General features: G+C 49.3%; 3 protein-coding genes across 3 annotated transcripts; 1 reads left to right on the forward strand and 2 right to left on the reverse strand.

The window, feature by feature from the left end:
* Positions 1–1,704: 1,704 nt before the first annotated feature.
* Positions 1,705–4,414, reverse strand: Z518_09894 (saccharopine dehydrogenase [NADP(+), L-glutamate-forming]; the record flags this gene model as incomplete). Its single annotated transcript, XM_013412511.1, has 14 exons — positions 1,705–1,893; positions 1,942–2,111; positions 2,289–2,421; positions 2,483–2,592; positions 2,749–2,980; positions 3,070–3,158; positions 3,222–3,260; positions 3,423–3,502; positions 3,599–3,610; positions 3,709–3,733; positions 3,781–3,895; positions 3,942–4,219; positions 4,272–4,339; positions 4,389–4,414. The coding sequence occupies 14 exons, from the start codon at positions 4,412–4,414 to the stop codon at positions 1,705–1,707; spliced, it is 1,566 nt and encodes a 521-aa protein (XP_013267965.1).
* Positions 4,415–5,000: 586 nt separating this feature from the next.
* On the reverse strand, positions 5,001–9,154 carry Z518_09895 (uncharacterized protein; the record flags this gene model as incomplete). Its single annotated transcript, XM_013412512.1, has 7 exons — positions 5,001–5,030; positions 5,063–5,146; positions 5,193–8,215; positions 8,266–8,546; positions 8,601–8,689; positions 8,828–8,848; positions 9,119–9,154. The coding sequence occupies 7 exons, from the start codon at positions 9,152–9,154 to the stop codon at positions 5,001–5,003; spliced, it is 3,564 nt and encodes a 1,187-aa protein (XP_013267966.1).
* A 55-nt stretch (positions 9,155–9,209) lies between these two features.
* On the forward strand, positions 9,210–11,610 carry Z518_09896 (protein transporter sec23; the record flags this gene model as incomplete). The annotated part of the gene is made up of 3 exons (XM_013412513.1): positions 9,210–9,311; positions 9,358–9,408; positions 9,460–11,610. The coding sequence occupies 3 exons, from the start codon at positions 9,210–9,212 to the stop codon at positions 11,608–11,610; spliced, it is 2,304 nt and encodes a 767-aa protein (XP_013267967.1).
* Between the last annotated feature and the right edge of the window lie 216 nt (positions 11,611–11,826).

Consider the following 11,826-nt stretch of genomic DNA (forward strand, 5'->3'; position numbering starts at 1 on the left):
ATCATTTTCGACTATGGGACATTGATTTTGCTATCCGCTTATGGCCTTGTCACGGGACGGCCGCCTGACATTAAGGACAAGCATGCCAAGCCAGCAAGCTGGCACCCTTCGAATCTCCCTGTAAGGAGCAAAGCGCGATTGGTCGATGTTATATTGGCCCAGCTCCTACGCGTTTGTATCACTACGATTCCCATCCAGTTCAGCCTTTTCCCTTTCAGCTCAAAATATCATGCCTTGGCTTTGATCCCTCGTGGTCTTCTTTGTGAACGCGAAGAAGCAGGTTTCGAAAGGTCCTCAATGCAGCTTTCGGACTCGCGTTCAAGCCAAGGATGGTTATGTCACAACTGCTAGGTTGCTGCGGAGGTGGCGGTTCTCAAACACGCAGGACAGCCACAGGACAGCAACATGGCTCACTCTCTCGTCCTCGCAGTCGTGGCACCTAAGGAACCTCTTGGAGGTGGACACCCACTACCTCCACTAGTGGGTTGCATGTACTCCCTCCTCCTTGGTCGCATATTCTAGAGTGATATGTGACAATGAAGGCTCCGATGTTGGGTTAGGTTGGAATCGGTGCTTAACCTGTCTGAATGAACAATACTTCTCCAATTTCCACGCACTGAGCATTGCCTAAGATTATTTGCCTGCTGGGGAGCTGCCAAAACAATTTCAGGCCGTGGACAACAAGGCTGCCAAGGACACCACTCCTGGGCCGCATGCAATAGCTCTATGTGTGGCTTTTGTTGTTGCTACAGGAGTTCATCCGCCCTTCTGCCATGTCAGACATGGAAATATAGGCATGGCACCGACGACACCCTCATCTGGAGGGAAGAGACATAAGGGCTGAAAGTCTGCTTCTGTTTGCTCGAAGCCACGACGCCACACCCAACGCCTGACGCATCGAAAACCCGCGGCAGGTGGCAAACAGATAATCAACCAGAAGAAGAGCTGAGGGGATAGGTTCTCCTTTTGTAAAACAGATTCCATCCGGGGTTGCCAAGATTTCTTCTTGAGTGTATGCTCTTCCTTTCACTTCTCGGTTTCCGGGGCTTCTTCCGCTTCATCAGACTTGTGGTCGGTTTCCACTTGAGGGTCAGGAACCCCCATCACCAGGATATCCAATTCCGTCCCTGGCACGACCCTTTCTGTAGAACTTGGGCAAAATTGCCGAACTTCCATTAAAGGATAAGATTTTTCAACTACCTCTTCTGCTCAGTTGTTCCTGTCTTGTCGATCGCGTTGATTTTTTGCCAGGTGGTCAATATGTCGGATCACGAATAGGATCGTTGAGAACTTCTTGCACCTTTTTGGACATCTCATCGCGTGTTGCTGAGCCATATCTTTGCGGATCATACACAACCATGTTGTCCGACAGCTCAGCACGGGGTGCCGTAACAAGGATAGGGTCAATCATCGTAGCGTGGATTTTGCCAGGATTTAGGTCTGTTGTCGACACATGCATGTGTTAGCAATAGTATTGCAACGTTAAAAGGCTACAATATGATTCGAAGAGACGGTTATGACTTGGTACGCGCGTTTATCTGTTGATCTGAGGTGGTGAAGTCGTTGGGTGTTGATCTCAGGTGGAGCGGTAGGGTAAGATACTGTAAGAGGAGGACATTACAATGAATTGAAGTGCGTCATGATCATACAGGAACGCAAAGAAGAACAGAATGCCTGAACCAAGAATTGGTGTTCAATGTTGTGTTATGTTTGTGGATTGAGAGGGAAAGTCGTGGCAGGTGACCAAGCAGCAACAAAGATGCCCGCGAACTTCACGATTAAAGCAACAATTTCAGAAGTATCTTCAAGACAGTCACCTTCGATCGAGACGAGAACATACGCAAGCAAAACTGGCATCATTTTATGGATCGCTCTTGGTTTGGTCTTTATCCTCTGATTTGGTCCATATCCGTTTGCTCTATGTGATAACCTTCTCCTTACATTCGATACTGAAAGCTCTGTTACCGCATGAACTTCGAAGAGATTGGGATAAAGGAAAACGAACCCGTACTTCTCCTTCAACTCCTTTATCAATGGATCGTTGATCTTGGAGTTCATTGGCGCGAGAATACCTGTGTCGGAGATCGTGCCATTAAGTACCTGTTTGGCGGCTGTTTGACACGGGCGTTAGTGACTCCTTCTCCGAAGCGAGTGGGGGGGCTAAGACACTGTTTGAGACCCAGAGCGGTCAATGGTGAACCTTCAGATGGCAATGCACCTTTCGCCACTTGAGTATCATTGTATCGAAGGAAGGGATTTCGGAAAGCGAGGAGACTTGCCAACTCCACATGGTACGCCGACTAATTTCGCCATTGCTGAGTAACCTCCAGCCCCAGTTGGAGCACCGTACTCGCAGAGAGTAGAAGTTCTCGTCTCCTTGCTACCATCCTTGTTCTCGATCTCGAACTTATGTTGAAGCATCTTGAGACCTAGGTGTCAGCCACCCTTTCGAGAAAGTCCCGGGTGCTGAGACAATACTTACTACTAAGTCACGCTCACCCTCCTCGAATTGCATCTTTTCTTCTAGAGTGGCGCAGAGAGTATCCAAGGGGTTTCCGTTGGGGTGGATATTTGAATCCGAGAAAATGCCAACTTACACCGCGGTTGTCAGTATTGCTCTTTCAATAAGGTTGAGGCTGCTGAGACCACGTCTCCAGCTCGGGGGGGTTTGTCCACGTGTATCACATGGTTCTGTGCTTTGGACAGTTTATAACTGTCCCCGAGAGAGACCGGGAAAGGGTTGCTTACGCCACTTGAGACCTGCCATCAATCGGTTCTTCTCATCAGTGTTCTTGAAAGTCGTTTTGGAGGAGATTGCCCATAACAGATCCTTCTCACTGGATGAAGAAGCACCAAGAATCTTCTGGGTGGCCTCCTTCCAGGTGATCGGCTCCTTTAAAAACTTCTGCTCCTCATCACTGAGGAAGCCAATATCGACTAGAACCTTGACAAATTCGGGGAATCCTTGATATCTCAGAGTCTGTAACCCTGCGGTGTTAGCGTTCCTCCATCCGGAAGGGGTTGTGGCCGTCTCCAGAAGCCAGAGGCGGAAACTGAAGGATGTCTTACACCACGGATAATGGTTTCCGCTTCTGGAATGTTATAGCGTCCCTTGTATGGGGTTGAATCACGGTTGGGGTATGCGACGAAAGCGAAGCCTGGATGCAAGTCAGGATAGGATATCCTGAGGCCATTGGGCTCGATGCGGCGGGCAGACTTACCCGGGTAGATGTGGTACTCCTTGGCGGTGGCCATCAGGTCTTTACCATGCCGTGTTAGCATTCCTTCCTGAAAGAAGAATTTTGGTGTAGAAATATTGTTTACAGCCAAGATCGGTACTGTACCTCAGACAACCTGACGGGAGAATCGGACCGCCCAGACGGCCCAGAGCGGGAAATTAGAGGGTGTGGAGAGTTGCTTACCTGGGCCGGCAACGTTGACAATCTTTCCTCCTTGGTAAAAGCTTGCAGCATTTCTGAGAGCGAGCAAGACCCCGCGGGATCTTCAGCCTGCAGTGTCAGTATTACTCCTCCAGAAGGGATTTATGTACCTGAGACCAGCCAAAGAGAGGGAAAATAAAGGTGCACAGGTTACTTACGACCAAGAGAACCTTCAACCCTGTTACATTAGCGTCACTCTTTCAGAAAAGATTTTGGGGGGTGAAGACAGGCCAGCAAAAAGAATATAGAGGTACGCAGGGTTGCGTACTTGTAGCCCAATGGATTTCCGGAGTCTGAATATTAGCCATGGTAGTCTTATATATTATCTGTATCCTCATACCTTCTGGAGCTGGGAGACCTCCGCAGTATGACAAGAATGAAATGATCTTTCCTCCGGCCTTGTGTACCCTCTCTATGACAGAAATTGCATACAAATGGTCGATTCCAGGATCAAGCTACCCATTAGTACGCTAAGAGAAGTGTGCATGGTTGATAACTTACACCAATCTCGTTCATAACGGTGATCCCCGCGTCCTTCACCTGCTGTTCAAGCTCGAGCATGGCTGGGGAAATATAACTTGTGGTGACAACATTCTTCTTGTTTCGAATCGCGGACTTGATGACGGTAACGTGAAAGGTGTATGGGATTAAGCTGATAACAAGATCATGCTGTGCTACCGCAGCGTCGAGGGCTTTGTCGTCGGTGACATCGAGGGAGATTGGCTTTGCGAGCTTGACGCCCTCGGAGAGCTTCTTTGCATTGTTGAGAGTTCTGCAGGCTGGACAGTGTCAGTGAAAGGTATGAGAAAGTGTGTCTTGCAAGTGGCTCACCAACGGTGACATGAATGCCCGCGTCACTTAAAATATCCAAAGTGGGCCTCGTAACGAAACCAGAGCCACTGGGATGCTTGTCATTCTGTGGACCGGTTTTTGCTTCATGATACTTACAGCATCAAAACACGATGAGGAGCCATGCTTGTTATTGTACGGCAGATGGGTTGTCGTCTGCCAGAGACTTTGGTACCACGGTAATTTTTTTTTTTTTTTTTTTTTTTTTGGTGCGATTACGGAATGACGTGGCCAAGCTAGCTGTGGGGTTGCACCGTGATATCGACCGAGGGTGAACTGGGTATGGATTTTCCGTCCCTTGGCACTGTGAGTGGAGATTTCATGTTTGGGTACAGTTGCGAAGGAAGCCTGAAAGACCTGAGGAGAAGAGCAGAGGATCAGGATGTCCGGGAAATGTATCTTTATCTTTGTTTGAAGTGCCGCCGTTCCGTACAGGTCGGCTTGCCGTCGCCAATACAGGCCTCCAGTCATTTCTGGCAGTCAAACGGGTCCCGTTTACAGGCACTGCCAGATCCTGATGATGGCTAGATAATCTCTCAATAATTGAGTCTTTCAATTACCACTGTCATTCTTTCGTGAGTCGTGGACTCATCCTAGCTCTGTCACAATCCTCTTACCCAAAGCCTCAAACCGCTGGCTGCAGCACCAACCTCACAAACTTCGCAAATCTTGCACACCTGTCCTTTGTATTGGGTATGGTACTTCGAGCCATCAAATGGGCATGAAACACTCTGAACTCCACTATAAATTGGAGTGTATGATGTTGCACATACATCGAAATCGGCAAACTGGTCGTATTCGATATCAATCCTATCGCTCGATCCCGACCGTTCGGCTTGTTGTTTCACCTTCTTCGCCTGTTTGGGGTTAGTCAATGTTTCTACGAAGGGGAAGATTACTGACCTGCTCAACCAGTTTGGGAGAACCGCCATTCGCAAGAACCCTGTTGGCGAAAGATAAAGCGCTGGAGAATTGCTTGTTGGAGAAGGCAAGCTTCATAGCAGCCATAAGAGCCAACTGGCGATGCGAAACGTCCAATTTTGGCATGGTGAAATATGCGGAAAGCTCCAGTTGTCGCTTAAGCTGTTCCTCTGAATCACTCCCAGATGCTGCAAGGTGACGTCTCTCCAATTCGATGCTCATCGCAAGCAGGTATTCCATCGATTTGGCAATGAGTGCTTTGGCTTCGTCGACTTGCGCCTCAGAGCTAACGACATTGACAAGGAGAGATTGCAGAATATATCGGAAAGCAACGACGCCATTTTCTAGTTTGTTCGTCCTCATCGCGGTATAGCCCTCTTGCAAGTCGACGCTGGATAGAGTATCAAGGCTGCGGGGGATGACTGGCAACAATTTTCTGCTGTCTGTCTCGTCGGTCGTTCGGCGGACATAATTCAAAATGGGGGAGAGGCCGGCGTTGGCGGGTAGATATGTCTTTGATGCTTGATAAATCTCCAAGAATCTGGACTTGAGCGGTTCGAAATGGACTGCGCCAACTTGTCGGTTCAACAATTGCATAGCACTGTCGAAAGAGCCGGCAGCAACGTGATCTGCCGCCAATGGGGAGTTTCGAGACCACATGTCTGCTTCTGAACTTCCTGGTCCTGCAGGCTCGATAGGAGCATCTGGATTGTCAACGTTGACAAAATCCGAGTCATTTCCGGCTGCATCTAGACCAATGTCGTCACCCATGTCCCATCCATCACCCGCATCAGCATCATCTACTGCTGCGACATCATTGCCATCTGCAGGAATCGGGATGTCTTCGTTAAGAAGATCAGGACTTGTGTCTTCGTCAACAGCCACCACCCCTATTTCGCCGAGGAGGGCTTTTTCAAACGAGGAATGTGATGCTTCCTTCATTGGCCAATTTGCTTTGAAAGTGGGAACGATAGCCTTGGGAATGCTCAGGCCGCCTCCGGATTCGGGCATCGAGATTTGATCTTCGGTCAATCCACAAAGTTCGAGGATTGATTCGCATTCTTCCGTCAGTCCGTGAGATTTCGCAGTAAGGTAGGCTAGAGGATATAGATCAATCTCTTTGAACATTTGTATCCTGCTTTCCACATCGCCCAGATAGAGAGCGTTTTGGAATCGAGAGACAAAGTCTCCGCGATGCTCGGCGATTTTGGCCATCCTAGTGAGTTTCTCCTCATCGCCTGTGCAGAGGTACAAGAATGAAAGTTTGTCGAAATTTCGAAGCTTCTGATAAGTCATCTCGACCGTTTGGTGGTTACCATGGATCAGAGCTTCGGCACCCAAACGTGTCCAAATCTTTGGTTTATCAAGCTCCTTGGCCATTTCTGTGGCGACTTCTAGGTTTCCGCATTCGATAGCGAGCTCAAATCGTGTCTGTGGATCCTGCACGAATTGTAGGGCGATCTCCGGGTAGCCTTTCTTCTGCAGATAGGAGATGATGCTCTGCCCGACCAAGCTGGACTCCCTGATGATGTGAAGCATTTCATCGTAGTTTCGTTTAACTAGCGCCAACTTGAAACGGTACTCGGTGGGATCGATGCTGAGGACTTTGGGCTTGGCCGCCCGGTCGAGGCAGTAAATATTTCGCCCCTTTACCTTGACGAGGTACACGGTCTGATCCAGTGTCCTCACGATGCCGTTGTCCCCGTTGAGTAGAGTATATTTGACATGATTGAGAGTTGAATAGAGGAGAACCCCTGAGTCATCCCATGTGGCGCTCTTGATTCTGATCGTTTCATGCAACGTGCTGACCTGCTCGAGAGATTTGTTCACAATGGTGACATTGTGCTTGCTTAACAAGGCCGCGTAAAGGCCATCGTTTGACCAAGAAACGTACTTGACCCCGGTAACGCTCAATTCTGCCAGTTGTTTCTTCTGTTGGATATCGTAAAGGACAACGTTCGTGGGGGTAATAAGAAGCAGACACCCAGTTCCACCGTATGTGATATCGGTGGTCCCAGCTGGTGCTTTGAAAGACTTCGTGGTTGAATTGCTTAAGTCTTTGATCTCAACGAGTTGTGTGGAAGAACTGAATACCGCAAACCGGTTGCGGGCAACGAAAACTGCAGCATTTCCGGAACCACGCTTCAAATCGGTAGGATCAGAAGCCCCAGTTGCATCTCGTGGGAGTGCAATCAATTCGTAGGTGCCGCCATCCGTGGGAGACGTCACAAGAATTGATCGTTCGGCGGGATTGTACGACAGTGTTCGAGGAGGGACCCAATTGCTCCCAAGCTTCCTAAGCGAGAGCAACGAAGGGGATTCAACATTTTTGCTGAAGTCGTAAGATCGAACGTGCTTGTCTTTGGTGATGTAGAACAGCTGATTCTGGTAGACGGATGATGCCGGACGTTCTCTTTCGAGCTTGAAGACCATAACTCCATTATCGTGCCCGGCAGCAAAGAGGTTGATTTCCGGATGAGCCGCGATAACCCAGAAGCGATCGTTTTCTCGTTTGAAAGATTGGACGGACGTCCTCTTGTTCAAATCCCACACTCGAACGGTTTTATCCTCGCCCACAGACAGAATGAGGTCTTGGTGGGGATGGAACAGACACGCAGATGCATTCTGGAAGTGTCCACGGCAAGTGTCGACCTCCCATGCCTTGGTCTCGCTCATTCTCCACAGCTTGACGAGCCGATCATCACCAGCGGAGACAATCAATGGAAGGGTCGGGTGGAAAGCCACCCAGTTCACTCCGCGGTCGTGACCCTCGAGCACAAATTTGACCACCGCGTCGGTATTTCCAAACATGTCTGCTTGTTGTTGATTCGCCCGCGCCATCTGATCTTCGAAGCTCATTGAGGTAGGTGCAGAATGCTTTTTTCGTAGCCCAGAGATATCCCACACTCGAACGGATTGGTCCAATGAAGCAGAAACGATGAGGTCTTCTTTCGGGTGAAATTGTGCGCACATCGCATAGTGATTATGACCGGTCATAGTGCAGACTGTAACTTTGTGTGAGCGTAGCGCGGGAGATAATGTGGTAGGGACATACTCAGCGATCGATTTTGCCAGTTCCAAATTCTAATGGTCTGGTCGTCCGAGGCGGACAATATCCAAGGCAATTCATGGTGAAAGAAGACAGTCCGAACGTAGTCAAGATGACCATTCAGTGTGAAAAGACATCTTCTTGTTTGGTATGACCAGACTTTGATTTTGTAGTCGTCTCCTCCAGAAACGAACAAGGGCTGTGTCTTGTGGAAATCGATACCGCGCACTGGTCCATCATGTTCTTCAAATCTGTCGATCAGCGTCCCCATCCGGTAGTCCCATAGCCTGCATAGAGAAGTTAGCTCTGGTGGCGCAAAGCTGTTTTGGAAGACTTAGTACTGGATGGTGCTGCTGTGCAAGCTAACAAGAATCCATGGTCTCTTCGGATGGAAAGCCAACCCTTTGGCCCGACTACTCTTGCTCTCAAACTAGGTTTGGGTTAGAATTGTATTATAGTCAACAGAGGAAATATTGCTTGCCTTGGTGAGCATTGAAGGGGAAGCCATATTGGCAATTTTGGAGTCGTTAAGGTGCTTCTTCCCTAGGTTACGGGCTGCTCAACATACTGTGACAGGCCTCTTCTCTGCCTAGGTAAGATCAGCAACGTTGAAGTTGGAAGATTGCCGCCCTCATTGGAAAAGGTAAAGGTGGCTCAGTCACCAGGGGAATTTGGGTCGTTGCCCGCAGCCTATGAGGTGCGCAGTGGGAAGGGTACGGCGAAGCACAAACGGCGGAATGGGGACTTGGCTGAAATTCATTTCGACTTCTGGTGGTCGAGCGCATCTCACTGTGCCACGGCGCCACCATTACGGAATCGGTAGGTAGTCTACTACATTCTAGATCATAGACACCTCTACATCTTCGTCCGACACATCGCTCAGACTTAGCCCCATCTTTGGTGTTCCAGCATGCGTTTGTGAGCGAGGTATTAGGCCAACATCCACGACAATGGATCAAGCACAGTACGATGCGATTAAGGACAACTGGGGGGAGGTGGAAGATCGGGATGGGGTCAGACTCAGTTGGAACATTATCCCTTCATCACGCATGGTCAGTGTCTGCCGATCTCTCATGCTGCCAGGCTAATATCGTCCAGGAGGCCAATAGGTTGGTAGTACCGGTGAGTTGTCTGCTCACACCTCTCAAAGTAAGTGTCTTGAAAATGGTGGATGTGATCTTTTGTTCAATCTGTTTCTAGGAACTGAACAAGCCGCTCCTGACCTACGAACCTGTTACTTGCAAACCCCCTTGTCGAGCAGTACTCAACCCGTTCGCGAATGTGGATGTCCGAGCCAAATTGTGGATCTGTCCATTCTGTCTACAAAGAAATCAACTTCCTCGTCACTATGGAGACATCAGTGCAGAAAATGTCCCTCCGGAAATGCACAGCTTGAACACGACAGTCGAATATCAGCTCGCGCGACCTGCACCTGCACCCCCGATCTTCGTCTATGTCGTTGACACCGCGATTGAGGAGGATAGCTTGCAAGCGTTGAAGGAGACTTTGGTGATGAGTCTCTCATTACTTCCTGCCAATGCTCTGGTTGGATTGGTCACCTTCGGAACAAATGTGGCAGTGCATGAGATTGGGTATACAGAATGCCAAAAGTCATATGTGTTCCGAGGTAGCAAAGACTACGCAGCGAAACAGGTCCAGGAGATGCTTGGACTCTCTGCTCCCGGACTGCGACCTAATATTCCCCCTCAGCAAGGACGGCCGCCTCCGCCCATGGGCCCTGCCGCCCGATTCCTGCTTCCTGTTCAGCAAGCCGAGTTCCAGATCACCAATGCGATTGAGCAACTACAAAAGGATCCATGGCCCGTTGCCAATGACCATCGACCACTCAGATGTACGGGCGTGGCGATGAGCGTTGCTGTTGGATTATTGGAGACTTCATTCCAGAATGCAGGGGCCAGAATCATGCTTTTTGCCGGTGGCCCCGCCACAGAAGGTCCCGGCCTTGTCGTTGCCCCTGAACTTCGTGAGCCCATTCGGTCTCATCACGATATCGATCGTGATAATGTCAAATACTTCAAGAAGGCAATCAAGTTCTACGATAATCTCGCCAAGCGGACCGCCCACAACGGACACATCATTGATCTCTACGTCGGCTGCCTCGATCAAGTTGGTCTGCTCGAGATGAAAGGACTGGCTAACTCAACCGGAGGTCATATGGTTTTGACGGATAGCTTTACCTCGTCTCAATTCAAGCAATCGTTTGTTCGAGTCTTTGATAAGGACGAAAATGACAATCTTCTCATGGGTTTTAATGCCTCCCTGGAGGTAGTCACGACAAAGGAGCTCAAGGTCACTGGTCTCATTGGCCATGCTGTTTCACAGAACAAGAAATCCAGCTCTGTTGGCGAGACGGAATGTGGCATTGGAAACACCTCTCTGTGGAAGATGTGTGGCATTGACCCCACCTCTAGTTACGGCATCTACTTTGAAGTTGCAAATCAAGGTGGCCCGACACCGATGCAACAAGGCCCTCAACGAGGCATGATGCAGTTTCTGACATACTACCAGCATTCCTCTGGTCAATACCATCTCCGAGTCACGACTGTGGCACGGAATTTGAGCGGCCCAGCTGGCGACCCCGCGTTGGCACAATCTTTCGATCAAGAGGCAGCCGCTGTCTTGATGGCGAGGATTGCGGTCTTCAAGGCAGAGGTCGACGATGGACCAGATGTTTTACGATGGGTCGACAGAATGCTTATTCGGCTCTGCTCACGCTTTGCGGACTATCGTAAAGACGATCCAACCTCCTTCCGATTGGACAAGAATTTCACCTTGTACCCTCAATTCATGTTCCATCTGCGCAGATCGCAATTCCTCCAAGTGTTCAACAACTCTCCTGACGAAACCGCATTCTATCGACATGTTCTCAATCACGAATACGTGGGTGATTCACTGATCATGATTCAACCCACTTTGGATTCGTACAGTCTTGAACATGAGGGGGGTCAACCGGTGTTACTAGACTCTGCTTCTATCCAACCACAGACAATTCTTCTTCTCGACACCTTCTTCCAAATCCTTATTTTCCATGGTGAAACAATGGCAGAATGGCGAAAAGCGGGTTACCAAGATCAAGAAGGTTACGAGAATTTTCGTGCTGTGCTGGATGCTCCTAAGGAAGATGCTCGTGAATTGGTCCAAGACCGATTTCCTCTGCCGAGATTCATCATCTGCGATGCTGGAGGCTCACAGGCTCGTTTCCTCTTGTCGAAGTTGAATCCTTCGACAACACATGCCACTGGTGGCTATGGAGGTGTTTCCCAGACCGCTCAAACGATTTTCACCGACGATGTGTCATTGCAAACTTTCATGGACCACCTCATGAAGTAAGCTGCCCCTACCAATTACGGTGATACTCGCTAACCATGTTCAGACTCGCTGTATCTGGCTCAAGTTAGAAGCATATCGTGCGTCCATGTCTTCGGGTGGAAGTATGGTTAAGTCCCAAATGGAGTGGAGTGGAGATAGCCGAGTTGTGATGACAACAAGCATTGGTATTGGAAGTGTCTTGAATCAAAATGGTCTCGTGTTTCCAGTGAAGAGACC

Source organism: Rhinocladiella mackenziei, assembly GCF_000835555.1.
Source record: "Rhinocladiella mackenziei CBS 650.93 unplaced genomic scaffold supercont1.8, whole genome shotgun sequence".
NCBI lineage: Eukaryota > Fungi > Ascomycota > Eurotiomycetes > Chaetothyriales > Herpotrichiellaceae > Rhinocladiella > Rhinocladiella mackenziei.